We start from the raw sequence: 15,458 nt of genomic DNA, 5'->3' as shown, positions 1-15,458 counted from the left end.
GAAAATTAAATCATTTTTAAATCATATTAAGATGCATTGCCATTAATTAATGAAAAATAAATGTTCTTGTCTTGGTCGTCCTCGGTCTCCTTGCCCCTGCCTATTATCGAATATTCGAGTAAAATCCTTAATTTCATGTAATAATGTCATATTATCATTTATTATTGCAATCATACATTTAATCATATAATAATAGCATGCTAGCATTTAAACGAATTTAAACAAAACAATTAAGCAATTGAAATAATTTTGCATCCATGCGGTTTACATAGGTTGGTTTTTCAGACGTTACAATCACCGTGACCTTCTTAAATTTAGGCACGATTTTCAAGAAAACCAAATGGTTGTTCGTATGAAAAAAAGATCAAAATCAGATTGGCTTTTTCCCATGAAACTATGGGTCATTCACAATATTCTGATCTTGCAATGCTCATCAAACCTGCTATGTTGCTAGGTCTGCCCTATGGGTAAGGCTTTTGCAACTCAATCAACCCCCGAAAAGCAGTTTGAATATGTTGAAACATGTTAAAATAAAATATGTTAATTTTTAATCAAGTGTAAAAAACCAAAACACACATCATTATTATAGATAAAAGTACCTCTTATTAGAGTAAGATGAGACAAACCCAAATTTCTTCTATATTTCTTTAGCATGATCAATTTCAGCCTCAACTCATGGTCATGATGTACCAATGAATTTTCTTATCACGCTCTCCAAAGTACATGAAACAATTTCGTTCAAAACATCCTAATGCAACTCTATTCTCATAAACAACCCCTCTTCAAGTGCTCTCCACGTAAGATTTCTTTTGGTATCACTTTTATGAAGTTTTATCGCGACTTGGACCGAACCCGTCGCACCTCCGTCGTCCAATTCCCCCGGAAAACATGAGTAAACCTTGATATTAGGCTGCCTGAAGCTCGATTCCTAATCTGGATTTAGATTCCGATTTTTGAAGGTATTTTCGAAAATTAGGGTTTCGAATTTTTGGGTATTTTGGCTCGATTTTGATTTAAAAATTTATGTGTGTTGTATTATTGATTGTAGGTACAATATTTGGGTCGATTGGAGGTATTGACAAATTTTCGAAATTTGTTTTGGAATTATTTCGAATTTCCAGTTTTATATTATTAGGGATTTCGAATTTAATGTTTAATAATTCTATTTTGGATGTTTAAATGCATTAGAATTAATAAATGATAATTTTGGAACTTCCTAGCACATTTAAAAATTTTTCAGATTCGGTATAATTGGATTTTCGAAATTTCAACATGGTTGTAGTTGATGATTTCGAGTTGTAGAGCTGTATAATTAGATATTTGGACATTGCGGTGAATTAGGAATGCTGAATATACTTCTAGGAAGTTTATGCGAATTATGTAAGTAAAATGCTAAGTTGAAATTTTATTTGAATTTAAATGGTTCTTAGATTGGTATATAATAGGTCATTTTGCTCATAGTGAGATTTGAATTTGAATGGTTCGATCACGGGTCCGGATATGAAAAATAAATATAAAGAAAAATTCATTTTTTTTAAAAAAAGTGATGAACCGGCCCGGTTATGAAAAATAAAATGAACTTCATACTCCAAAAAAATACATCACAATTTTATTTTTTATTTTTTAAAATGAAATCAAAAAAAAGGATGGCTGCATCGGGCGGCGGCGGCGGATCGTCGAAATCGACAGTGGTGGATCAAATATCGCAATCAGTGCAGTCCACCTCCAATCTCCTCAACCTCATGCTCGAGTCCTCCCCGTCGCATGTAAATTTCCATATTTCTCACGAGTTCTTAGACCTGTGAATCACTAGATTGATTTGATTTACTAGCATTTGTCTCGGACCTAATGGTTTCTAGAGCTTCTTTAAATAAGTAAGGATCTCACAGGACTGAAATACCTAATTGTTGTGTTTTATAAAATCACTGCTTTTGCATATGTTATTGTTCTAATTAATTGGTTTACTGCAATGAAGAAGAAAGTTGGTCGTATAATGGTGTAAAACTTCTTAAATTTTTTTCAAGTGCTTTGTTAGTTGAAGAAAATTTCTTATTTTGATGCTGATTTTGGTGAGATGTTATGGTTTGAATGGATAATAAGATGGATGCGAATACTGATCATAACTTTATGTTGTTTGCTGGGTGCCACCCATTTATTCACAAAATCCTGCAATCTAATACCAGGTGGTTTCCTTTACCAATTGATTGGCCTTGCAAAAAATTTTATGGTATCTGTTATGTACTTTTAATGGCACAAAAACTAACCAATAGAAGTTATTATATATAGATTGATTGCTTTATCGATAAATATGACCGTTTGATTTGATTATGGTGTTTAGATTGTTTTAATAGCGTTATCTGTGTCAATTCATCATATACTCATAGACAAGGTTTCCCACAAAATTTGATCCTCCCAATGAATCTTCACTAAAATATGTTAAAGACTTAATTTTGTGTATGTCTTCATGGTTAAGCATATCTATTTTGGATATGCATAGTAACACTAAGGAAATGATATAACTCATAAAGTGATTTGGTGTCAAATTTTTGCAGACGCTACTTAGCAAGCTCCCAAAAAACCTTTTGTCCAGGATCTCAACTATGAAGAATACAGAGCTGGTAAATGAATGCTCTCATGGTCTTGATCTAAAACTACGATCACTTTTAAGGGGGTTATTGCCTTGGTCATGGCAAATTTATTGGATTTAACACAGGTTTTGGAGCAGATGCCTCAAGTAATTTCAGCTCTGGATGCACATGTGGAAAGTGGATTGCAAAGGTTTTCTCTAAACACTTGATATTTTCATTTTTGTTTTGTTTTAAAATCTTGAATATCTTTCAATGGATTTGAAGAACCTAAAACCAGAAATATCTTCAAGTATGAATTGAGAGCAATATTCATGTCTAAGTTGAAAGGTGGATGGTATATGACACTATTGGCTTCTTGTTGAAACCGCATTATAAATAAAATGTAGAAAATTAATAATTAAAAGACAACATTTCAACTTTTGTGGCAATCTATTGATTGGATTGAAGTCATACTGTAAATTGTGAGCCCTCAACTTGGGTTACGTATGACATATCGATCATCAGTATATGAAAAACTATATTTAGGCGATCGAAGTTTCTTGTCAATTGTCAACCAAAAATAGTATGCAGTTTATCTATGATCATTGATCAATAATGCACAAATCCAGAAGTTTTATTTGTCTTACAGTATCTAATCAGCAAATGATATTACACGAGGGTTGAATTTTACAGTTTGCCTCATCTGGATACCGTTGTTAAGCTACTTTCTAACATGCAAAGCTCCCAGCTCAAGTCTTTGTCCAGAACTCAGCTTACTCAGCAGGTGCTCAGTTCATTCTGCATTATCCTTTATGTTATTCTCTTGTTTTTTTCCTTTCCTTGATTGTTTACTGAGATATGATGTGATATAAATTGCCTTAAAATGTTAAGAGTCAATAATAACTTGTGTTCATTGCAGGAATCTGAACCCCCCGAGCAAGATTCACAAGTGGGCTAACTAAATTAGTCACCTCCCAAGCAAGACGCTCTAGTGGGCTAACCAACTATTTTTGATATCTTGTGATCCCTACAATGGACGTGTAAATTTCACTTGTGAACATGGAAGATTTTACCCTTGTAGCAAGTTTCAATTTTGATTTAAAGATACTAATGTATTTACTTATGCTTGAAGATCATTTTGAATATTGTTGATAATGTATCTCGCTATGCTCGTGTTAAATTTGTTGAAAATTCCTGCAATGAGCACAAGTTATTATTGGCTTCTACATTTGAAGGCAGTTTATAATTCAGCATATCTTAGTAACCAGTCAAGGAAAAAAACAAAAGAGAGAACATAAAGGATAAGGCAGAATGAATTGAGTGTCTGTTGAGTAAGCTGAGCTCTGGATAAAGACTTGAGCTGAGAGATTTGCATGTTAGAAAGTAACTGACAACGGTATCCAAATGAGGTAAAATGTAAAATTCAACTCCCAAGTAATATGCTTTTGGATCTATGCATTATTGATCAACGATCATAGATAAACTGCATACTATTTTTTGTTGACAATTGACAAGAAGCTCCGGTCACCTAAATATGGTTTTTTCATATATTGATGATCGATGTGTCATTCCTAACAAAAGTTGAGGGCTCACAATTTACGATATGACTTCAATCCCATCGATGGACTACCGTTTTTTGTCTTTTTATTATTAACTAGAAATAATACACGTGCATTACACGTGTGAAACATATGTTGAAGTAATTAGAATTTGAAACAAAAATAGTTAACTCAACAAAAACAATGATAATAATATTGTAAATTTTGACAATTCTGGTTAATTAGTATATGTAACTAATTTGAAAAAAAAACATATTTTTTAATTTTAAAAAAAATTTGGACTACTAAAAATTTTCTGATATCTTTTTTATCATATTGTTATCTTTTATTATTTGTCATTTTCTCTCAATAATGCATATATTTTATTATAATATTCAATTATTACAATCTTTTTTGACAATCAATGATAGACAATTTTTTATTTACAATGTTATTTAATTATTATTCTCTTTCATGTAAATTAACAATAATTTCTACTGTATGCTTTTATTTTCCTAGCCACCTTTAATTTATTAGACACTTATACTTGATAACATATAAACTACACATTAATTTATTAGACACTTATACTTGATAACATATAAACTATACTTGATAACATATAAACCGACCGAACCGAGTCAATTCGAAAATTCGGTTTTCAAATAAAAAAAAATCGTTTATATCGGTTAATTCGATCAGTTCGGTTACGATTTTCAAAATTTTGAAATCGGCTAACCGATATAATAAATATTATTATTTAATAAATTTTTATTATTTATCAATTTTAATATATATATTTATTTTTAATTTTAAAATCATCCCTAAGTTTAAAGAAAAATTTGTGATGTATGTGCTTTTATGTTTTTATGCATTTATGTAGATTGTAATTAGACTTGTCAAATTGGGTTAGACCCGTCGGGCCGGCCCGCCCCACTATAAAAATTGAGCGGGTTGGGTTGATAAAATAGCAGATGGGCTGAGCCCGTTTGGGTTGCGGGCCAAGATGGGTTGAGCCCAAACGGGGCGGGTTGGCCGCCAAATTAGGGTATAATTTATGTATATTTTTTTTATATTTTTAAGTTTTAAGTTTTATATAAAAATTGGAATAAGTCTCATGCGCCTCCATCACTCTCTTATCTTATTTCTTTCTTATTTTTCTCCTTGGCCTCGCCTCCATCACTCACTCTGGTAAAATCTGAATCTCTGTAAATTTTATTCATGAATCTTAAAGGGAAGAAATTTCTGAAAATTTTATTCATGAATCTTAAAATAATTTTTAAGCATAACAATTGTTTGTGAACCCAAGAGCGGTTTTGTTTGAAGTCCGACGAGTTGTAGTGAAATTTTGTAGATCCGGCGGAGGTTTGATAATTATGTGTATTGTTGAACACATAATATTTTCTAAAATTTACAACCTTCTCTTTCCTCGACTTTCTGTTCTCTTCCATGTCTCAATCTTCATGTTTGGTTTAAGCACTTTACTTTTTATGGATTATGGATTATGTTGATGCTTTCTTAATTTCTCTTATTTCAATGCTTTTAAGTATTTTATGAAACTATTTGACTAATATATATTTTTCTTCTATGTTTACTGCGATATTGTTTAGTATTTTTTTCTTAAAAAAATAAATTGGTTAAAAATAAACGGGTCGGCCAGCCTAGCCCGTGGCCCAAGGTGGGTTGGGCTGTGTTGGTCATTTAGAAGCCCGCGAAAATGGCGGGCGCGGGTTGCGGCGGGTGGCGGGCTGGCCCGTCTCGCCAGCCCGTTTTGACATGTGTAATTATAATGTTTAAAAAAATTACATATATAATTAAAATTAAATCACAAATTTTTTTAAAACTAATCGGTTAATTCGGTCACCAACCGAATTAACCGATTTTAATTCAGTTCGATTTTCATCGGTTATGAAAATTAATTCGGTCGGTTTGGTTATTGCTAAATATTTCGGTTCGGTCTGGTTATGACTAATTCGGTTCGGTTCGGTCGGTAACAGAACCGACCGAATGCTCACCTCTAATTATTATAACAATCTATCATCACATAAAAAGTACTCATGAATTGATTTAAATAAATATTGATTAAATGTTGTCATTTATTTGTAATTTATAANAAACTGAATTCATTGTATGACAAACACTTCTTCTATTTCTATTTTTTTGTGTAACCCAAAAGAGTTAATATTTTTTCTCTTTTATCTTCTCCAACTCACTGTAAAAAGTTATAAAAAAATATTTATATCTAGAAAAATATTTTTATTTATTGTTTTTTTGTCTATATATTTTGTTATATGTGAGCACATATTCTAATTCATTGTCTTAATTGTCATATATCTTTACCATATAATTTGTGTACATTGAAGATGAATAAGTTCATTTTGTAGTTTTTTATTACCTGGACTTAAGTTGATATATTAATATGTGATATACATAGATATAAGAATTTTCAAATTCAATTTATTCACAATAATTTTTCATAATTAAGGCCAACTCAAAATAATAAAAATTAGGATTCATAATTATTTTAAATATGATATAAAAATAATACGTGGAAACTTTTTTTGATATTTTAGTTACAAAATACAGTGATAAATGTATGTATGTGCATTATTTCATTGTGGCAATTATAACTTTATTTAATTAATATCTTATTTCTCACTGAGAGATCAAAATTTGTTTATTTCTTATTTTGATTATCGACAAATCTAATATTTCTTTTAAATGTTTTTGTTAATAATATTTACATGAGTTTTATTATATATTTATCCAGTTTGAAAGAGATAAATTATAATTCAATATATAATAATATTTGAAAACTGTAGAATGCTTCTAAATTTAAAACCGAGTAACATGTAAGGGATCAATTCAAAACTAAAAGTTGATGCAACATGTTTCTTCTACCTTTACAATCGAATAATATAGGATCGAACGTTTGTCGCTTTACTAAAAGCTATAACTGATGATAACTATGCAAGTCAAATCTTTAAATCATACAATAGCTTAAGCTCCTACCCATAGTGGACAATTATTGTACCAAACAATCTATCTCCTAATAATTGCACCAATTGCAATAAATGAAAATCAAAGTCACGATCTTGGCTCTGATACCAATTGTAGGCACAAGCGTTTATTGTTTTATCAAAACCTATAGATTATGGTAACAGTGCAAATCAAATATTTTAAATAGTACAACAGTTCAAGCACAATATTTCAATTACTCTATCCAACATGATCAATTATTGTATCCAACAATAAGTTTATGCACATAACATTTTACCATATCATATAAATTTATAAGACATTTGAGTAGAATATATAGTACTTGATATTTTACATAAGTAGTAGAGGAAAAAAAATCATTTTTCATTTATTTGAAAATTTATATTTTAAAATAAAAGAAAAATCAGAAAAATTGACAAAATCCCGAAACCCAAATTGAAAGTTGAATTAATACATTCATATTCATCATTAAATTTTACTATTTAATTTTAATATATTTAACATGTTTATCTACTAAAAATATTGAAAGAATTGTTTATACAATTTAATAAAAAAGTCAAAGTACATCATTTTCTGATTCCGAATAACGATCACATTATTATTACGTTACAATGATAAATAAATTATTAGTTTTAGTTTATCATCATAGTCTTTACTTCAATAAACACATTTTCGAATGTAGGATGTTAAATAAATATTGACATTAGATAATTATAGTATTAATTCTAACATTCTTTTTTTTATTCTTCTCAATACATTATTTTTTCTATCTTCAAATATATTAATCTATTTATTATTGTATACAAAGTATAATAATTATTTGGTTAGCTGATCACATTTAAGATTAGATGTTTGGAAAAAATTGTAATATATCTTTAAAGACCAAGAGATGATGAAAAATTAAGAAAATGTAGAACACTACAGTGCATAAGGTTTCGCTTTGTACAGTGACAAAAGATAAGGTGAAACCAAGTGAGATACTTATATATATGAGTCTAATTCAACTTAGCCCATTATAATATTTTTATTAACCGACTTTGTCCTTCGCTTTTACTTCATTAACTTTGCAGTGTGACTAATTCAAGCATTAACTTTTTATTTTTTTAGTACATAATGGCTTCCACACTCACCGACTTCAATCTTTAGAAGTCGGTATTAGAAGTTTATAGGTAAAAGATAATTATTTAATTTTTATTTTCTGTCTTTTGATTAATTGTGTAATTTTTTATGTTCTACCTAATTCATTTTTAGAATTTTTATAATCATGATTAGAAGTGTTGCATGCATACAATATAAAATTAATATATTTTAAAATGTTAATATTGAAGTGTCGAATTAATGTATTAAATCATTATTTAAGAACTTTTAGAAAAACAATATACATCATAATTCAGATTTAAACATTAACATACAAATAAAGAATTGCGATGAATATCTTATCAAATAAATGGTGTTAGCTCAAAAAGATTAAATATGATTCTTGTAAATGAATTTTTCTTAATTAATTAGAAAATTTTCAACAAATACGCTTAATTAATTAGAATGTTTTTAATATAGTATGTCGATAAATGTTTTTCATATGAGTTAGTGATTGAGTCCTTACGAACATTTAAAAAAAATGTGTCTTTAGTTATAGTGACGGTGTTTATAATTTAAAATATTAAATGAAACAAATTATTAAGATAAAAAATTAATTAGGAAATTCATGAATATGTTATTACTCAATTAGTTTAATTGACACGATTTTTAATTTGTGATTTAATAGATGTTAAATCCACAATCACTGAGTTTGACAAGAATTCTTGTAGAATAAAATACAATTATAAAACATTACTTGATTGTATATATAATAAAATTTTGTATATTTCATTTATAAGGTTGAAATTTTATATATTATGATATAAGATTTGTTATACATCTTAACATCGATAAATTCACTAAAAATTTATATATTAATTTTCGCTACCATATAATTCTGGTCTCGCTTTGTATATTAGTTTGTTTGAATTTATTATTCCTCATTTTACCATGACTCATAATATGTCAAACATGAAAGTGAATATTAATTTAAAGAGATGATAATATTTATATATTGTAATAAAATGTTTACCCCTCACAATACTGATAAAACTAACTTAAAAATATTATGTTGACGAACATATTGTCAGGAATCCAAAAATATAACTCAAATGTCAACTTTGACACTCAATTTTGAGTGATTGCCAGAATGTCTCAACAACCCACATTTTTTTGGACAAGATAGTAACATCACAATTTTGAAATCAAACTGATATTTTTTATTTTATATCAAGAATTCATGATTGAAAATTGATAATATTATATATATAGATATTTAATATAAACTCGTGCGAGCTCATTTAGGCTCACATTTAAATGAGTTGACAAAATTTCAACCCAACTCACATAAATTGTTTGGCGGTGCAGGCCAAACCGACAGACCCAACCCAAATTGACAGCTCAAATCGCAACGATCTTTTACCGTGTTTTATTTATTTAAATAATTTATAAATATAAACCGCAAAAAAATTTCGGTTGCAAAAAACTTTAATTTAAACACATAAATTCTATGAAACTGTCACATGAGGAAATGAAAAAAAATCNATTGTCCACACATTATCCACATTAACTCGTACAAAACATCCACACCAAAGGACATAAATGACAATTCACAATGATCAATATTGGCTCTTTTATAAAGGTATAATATAATATAATATAATATAATATAATAGATAATAGATATCATGCATCTCTTCAACATCTTATTTATAATGAGGTTTCAGTAAGGAGCCAATAGTGTTATATACTATCCACCTTTCAACTTAGGCATGAATATTGCTCTCAGTTCATATTTGAAGATATTTCTGGTTTCAGGTTCTTCAAATCCATTGACAGATATTCGAGATTTTACGACGAAAAAGAAATAATATCAAGTGATTGGACAAAATCTTTGCAATTCACTTTCCACATGTGCGTCCAGAGCTGAAATTACTTGAGGCATCTGATCCAAAACCTGTGTTAAATCCCGTAAATTTGCCATGATCCAGGCAATAACCCCCCTCAAAAGTGATCATTGTTCGACGTCAAGACCATGAGAGCATGCACTTACCTGCTCTGTATTCTTCATAGTTGAAAATCCTGCACAAAAGGTTTTTTGGGAGCTTGTTAAGTAGTGTCTGTCAAAATTTGACACCAAATCACTTTTTGAGTTATATTATATCCTTAGTTTTACTATGCAGATCCAAAATAGATATGCTTAACCAGGAAGACATCCACAAAATTAAGTAACATATTTTAGTGAAGATTCATAGGGAGGACCAGATTTTGTGGGAAACCTTGCCCATTTGCACATGATGAATTCACATAGATAGCGCTATCAAAACATTTAAACACCATAATCAAATACGGTCATATTATCACGATAATGAAATTAATCTATACAATTTCAAGCTAATCAAATGAAATACAATGCTCTGATTTATGCATAATAAGTTCTATTGGTTAGTTTTTGTGCCATCGAAAGTTCATAAGCAGATACCATAAATTTTCTGCAAGGCCAATCAAGTACTGGTGAAGGAAACTACATAGTGTTAGATTGAAGGATTTTATGAATAAATGGGTGGCACTCAGAAATCAAGATAAATTGATGATCAATATTCACATCCATCTTATTATGCATTCAAACCATAACATCTCACTAAAATCAGGATCAAAATAATAAATTTTCTTCAACTACCAAAGTACTGGAAAAAAAATTAGGAAGCTTTACAACATTATACGACTACAGTTTCTTCTTGATAGCAGTCAACCAATTCATCAGAATAATAACATATGCAAAAGTAGTGATTTTATAAAACATAACACTTGGGTATTTCAGTTATGTGAGTATCTTTACTTAGTTAAAGAAGCTCTAGAAACCATTAGGTCCGAGACAAATGCTAGTAAATCAAATCAATCTAGTTCACAGGTCTGAGAACTAGTGAAAAATATGGAAATTTACATGCTACGAGGAGGACTCGAGCATGAGGTGGAGGAGGTTGGAGGTGGACTGCACTGATTGCGATATTTGATCCGCCACTGTCGATTTCGACCATCACCGCTGCTCGATGCAGCCATCTTTTTATATATGTGTGTGTGTGTGTGTGTGATGTATTTTTTTGGACTATGAAGTTCATTTAAAGTATGACATAGTATGAACAATTATATTTTGTTATCTCCACTCCAAAGTATGTAAAATTGAACTTTTTCCACGTGGTTCACCTAATATAAGTTACGTGCACTGAGCCCTTCACGATCAATCGATCTCTAGACCTGTAACAAGATCCTTCGCGCTGAGTCATAACAGAATCCNTTTTTTTTTTTTTTTTTTTTTTTTGCACTTTCCTCTGTATGATACTCGATTTTTAATAGTATTGGTTCTGGTTGTACTGGATCTTGATTGTTGGGAAGATTAAATTGGATAAAGTGCTAGCAGATATACTGAAACCGTCATCTCAACATCTTCCCGAGTATCATGAATTATACCTACTACCTACTTAATCAGGACAAATTTCGTGTTTATGCATATTAGCTGCTTCTTCCTTATTATAGAGACTAAATTGGCACAGGCTTTGTGGTTGGAAGGCGACTCTAATTATAACTCACATATAAATTAGAAGTAACGAAAATTTTGGAATGGTTGCGAGAGATTTCTTGTTTCTTGTTATTAAAGATTGTTAGTTTTGTGTTTTTGTTATCAGAGATGGTTTATGTGACGACTGCACAAAGTAGAAATACATTTGAATGTGTTTCTTTATCATTGTTTCCTTTCATCTTTATGATTAATATTTGATATCCCGGGATGTCCCGGGACATGGATAGCGCCCGGGATGTCCCGGGTCATGGAGCCGGGCCATGGATAGTGCCCGGGTCAGGAGGATGGATTATTCCCGGGTCAACAAGGTGACAACTTGATTGGAGATCCAGATCTCGGGTTGGCTAGGACATTGAGAGTGACTTGACAAGGAGAGCATATGAAGAGGCCAGTCGAAAGGCCGGGCCATTGAAACATCCGGGATATAATTTTCCCGGGCTATTGGATGCCCGAGTTTTCAGATAAGTCCCCTAGAGGTGTTCTACCCGAACCACTTCGATATGAGTGCTGCATTTAATTGCGCCGATAAAGTAGAGTGTGTGCAGCCGACCTATCTCTGATACCAATGCAAGTGGTTGACAAAATCAGGTGGGCTGGATGTGACTAGTATGAGATTTAACATGTCAGAATAATAGGGTATAATCAGCCGCCCTACTATAATTAATGATCAGCACAAAGAACGATGTCATCATTACATTCTCCTACTATAAATACCAGGTTCCTTCTTTGCATGTATTCATCTATTCACACATTGAATGCTCACATTTATTGTTCATTTACTCCCCACCATTCACACCAATCCCACAACCATCACTTGGTTACATTGGTTTTTAGCTTGAGTCCTTCACTGACTTAAGATCGGAGTGGTCCCGCCGGACACCTCTCCGGCCCCCATTCACGTGGTTATTTTCTTGGTTGCAGATCCTTTCATCCACCCCAAGAAGCAAGCTTTTGACCCAGGAGTTTGGTTCTCTTTTCCTTTACTATATTGATAGCAGATCCGGTAGAGTTCCCGACCCGCTCCTCCATTTCACTCGGATCGCATCAATATTTTTACTTTGCAAATGTAATTTATCTCTAGAGTGCTACGCGTGAGCAAGTTTAGGATGGCTGACCTTCATGATTATATAAGAGCTTGTTTACAGACTAGAAAAGTTGCTATGCTAGCAATTCTAGTGTCAGGGGGAATTGTACTGCAATATTCTTAGCCGGGTCAGATACTTCTTTGATGCACTCAGAATCAACCAGCGGTCAAAGTTTTTCTCTACAAACAAATTTGCCGATGCTATGTACTTACATCAACTCAATCGTGCTGGTAAATTTCTTATGGACCTTCATACTTGCGTTTGTCATCAACCTGCATACAGTTGGATAGATGCGGCTAAGTTTCTGACGGGTGCTTCAGCAATTGGAAGCATCTCCATATCGGTTATTCTAATGCATGCTGGAGTGATTAGTTTGGGAGCAATGGTGATGGAGCTGTCGTCTTTCTTGGTAATTGTGTTCTCCATTCTGTGCTACCTTAAGACAAAGAATGACGATGGATACAGTATGTTTTAAGCTATTAACTCTACCTGTTGTCCTATACAACACGCGTACTGGTCTCGGTCCATGACTGAGCATTCCATTCATGTTCGTTTGTTGATACGTTGATGATCAAGCAAAAATGTATATCACTAACATGTTCTTAGAAGGACGTCTGAGTATGATACGTTATATTTGTGTTTCTGTTTTCCTGAAACGAATAACATAATCCATTGCTGCTGATACCCCTGTAAAGGCCTGGGTCCAATTGGAAAGCCCAGAATAGAGGTCAGCTTCCCGGACACTTCACTTCTTCCCAGGCACTTCACTTCTTCCCGGGCAGTTATCGTAGCCCGGGCTCTTATACAAACACCCGGGTAACCGACCACCCGAGCCACCTCGAGAATTGAACCACACTCGAGTATGATTGATACAGGCCGTCTAATCTGTCAGAACAACTTGGGCTTGGAGTGTCCTAGAAGTCATCAGAAGCTAGGGTATGGGCAACCGACTTGCCATACTTCGTAGGTGGCACTGGAAATTTTCTACTATAAATAGCAGATATTAATGTCATTTACAGATTCTGAAATCTTTGAACTCTTAAGAATTTTACATATTTTCTCTCAAATATTGCTGGTAGTCTTCTAAAAAAACCTGCTGACTTTAGCATCGGAGTGGCTACGTCGGATACTTCTCCGGCGCCCATTCACGAGTTCCTTTCTTGTTTGTAGGTGATTGTTACAGCCATTCTTTCACTCAAATTCCCCAAACATTATAAATTATTGATTTGACCCATTGGAGCTCCTTACCCGGCTCATCTATTTCAACAAGATCACATCATTGGCGCCGTCTGTGGGAAACTTGAGTTCAAGACGTTGATATGGCTCGTACCAGAAGAACTAACCAAGATAATTCTCGAGCCCAGGGAGATGGAGGGCAAACTTCGAGACAAGGTGAAGTTAATAATACTGGGCCAAATCTCATCAGCATGACCCCGGAAGGATTGAAAAAGATTGTATCAGATGCCGTAAAGCAAGCTATGGCCATGAAAGAAGTTTCTCAGCATGTTACCCCACCCGACAACAGACAGGAGCGGGAGCAGGAGCAAGAGCAAGAAGTGAGGAGGGAAGAGGAGGTAGGAGGAGAGGATGAGGAGTCCAGTGCTGGATCCAAATCGCCTACTGTGGCTGAGGAGTTGTTGGAACTAAGACAGAAAATGAAGGTTCTGGAAGGGTAGTTGGAGAGTCGTAGTATTTCTCGAGCTATTGCTAAGGGTTGCCCATTTGCTGATATCATCGTCCGGGAACCTCTTCCCGGAAACTTCAAATCCGCCAAAGTAAAAGATTACGATGGCAACGCAGACCCTGAGGAACATTTTTCCAGATTCGAGAACATGGCCATGCTGCACTGTTACACTGACAGAATAAAGTGTAAAGTGTTCCTAACAACGCTGGTAGATTCAGCCCAGAGATAGTTCGAAGGATTGTCCTCTCAAAGCATACATTCCTTCAAGGACTTTCAAAAGGTGTTCTCACACCATTTTAGCAGCAGCAAAAAGTACAAAAAGACTGCTTTCAGTCTTTTCGAAGTCAAGCAGAGCCCGGAAGAGAGCTTAAGGGCTTATATCAGAAGATTCAACAGAGTGGCTTTGGATGTCCCCGCCTGTGCCACTGAAACAAAAACTACGGCATTCACACAAGGCTTGAGGGATGGTGAATTTTTCAAGTCGTTGACCAAAAAGGTGCCCGGGGATTTCGAGAACTTATTATCCCAAGCAGAAAAATACATCAACATGGAGGAAGCCCAGAAGCAGAAGAGGGAAGCTGTAAGGAAAGAAAGAGGAGACCGGGTAGCTAGGCCCGAGGAGAAAGGGCAGAGAAAGAATAATCCAGGACACTTTTCTCACCATGTGCCTCTTAAGATTGCCCGGGACAGAGAGGTCCAGGAGTCCAGTAGGGATCTGGCCCCGGACCATCAGTTATCCCGGCCGGAGAAAAGAGGATTTTGTACTCTCCATAAGGTGTGTTATCACAACACCGAGGACTGCAAAACATTGAAGGGAAACTATTCCTCCCCTTCCGCCCCAGAACAAAGTCAAGCCAATAAGAGGCCGAGATTGCCATGGACATCTCCACAGCCAGGGTCCAGCGCCCGGGGAGGAGGTATGAGGAATGT

At 33.3% G+C, this 15,458-nt stretch overlaps 1 protein-coding gene across 3 annotated transcripts; it reads left to right on the top strand.

Annotated features, from left to right (window-relative positions):
* Window positions 1-673: 673 nt before the first annotated feature.
* LOC140985575 (tobamovirus multiplication protein 2B) lies at window positions 674-3,793 on the top strand. 3 transcript variants are annotated; one of them, XM_073453427.1, is made up of 7 exons: window positions 674-959; window positions 1,049-1,072; window positions 1,646-1,766; window positions 2,553-2,618; window positions 2,714-2,778; window positions 3,261-3,351; window positions 3,487-3,793. In XM_073453427.1, exons 3-7 carry the CDS (start codon window positions 1,647-1,649, stop codon window positions 3,523-3,525), a joined length of 381 nt encoding a protein of 126 aa, XP_073309528.1. In that variant the 5' UTR covers window positions 674-959; window positions 1,049-1,072; window position 1,646; the 3' UTR covers window positions 3,526-3,793. The 3 variants fall into 3 exon arrangements, with proteins under 3 accessions (XP_073309528.1, XP_073309529.1, XP_073309526.1); XM_073453428.1 differs by lacking the exon at window positions 1,049-1,072 and having other exon boundaries at window positions 1,641-1,766; XM_073453425.1 differs by lacking the exon at window positions 1,049-1,072 and having other exon boundaries at window positions 676-959.
* Window positions 3,794-15,458: the final 11,665 nt, after the last annotated feature.

Source organism: Primulina huaijiensis, chromosome 10 (genome assembly GCF_012295235.1).
Source record: "Primulina huaijiensis isolate GDHJ02 chromosome 10, ASM1229523v2, whole genome shotgun sequence".
NCBI classification, from domain to species: Eukaryota; Viridiplantae; Streptophyta; class Magnoliopsida; order Lamiales; family Gesneriaceae; genus Primulina; species Primulina huaijiensis.
The sequence above is the reverse complement of the archived record's forward strand: the minus strand, read 5'-3'. Positions and strand labels throughout refer to the sequence as shown.

Excerpts from the sequence above, each read along its gene's own strand:
- LOC140985575 (XM_073453428.1), top strand. The coding sequence starts at position 1,647 with ATGGCTGCATCGGGCGGCGGCGGCGGATCGTCGAAATCGACAGTGGTG. Across the intron at positions 2,619-2,713 it reads CTATGAAGAATACAGAGCTG|GTTTTGGAGCAGATGCCTCA; the intron begins GTAAATGAATGC and ends GATTTAACACAG. Across the intron at positions 3,352-3,486 it reads GAACTCAGCTTACTCAGCAG|GAATCTGAACCCCCCGAGCA; the intron begins GTGCTCAGTTCA and ends TGTTCATTGCAG.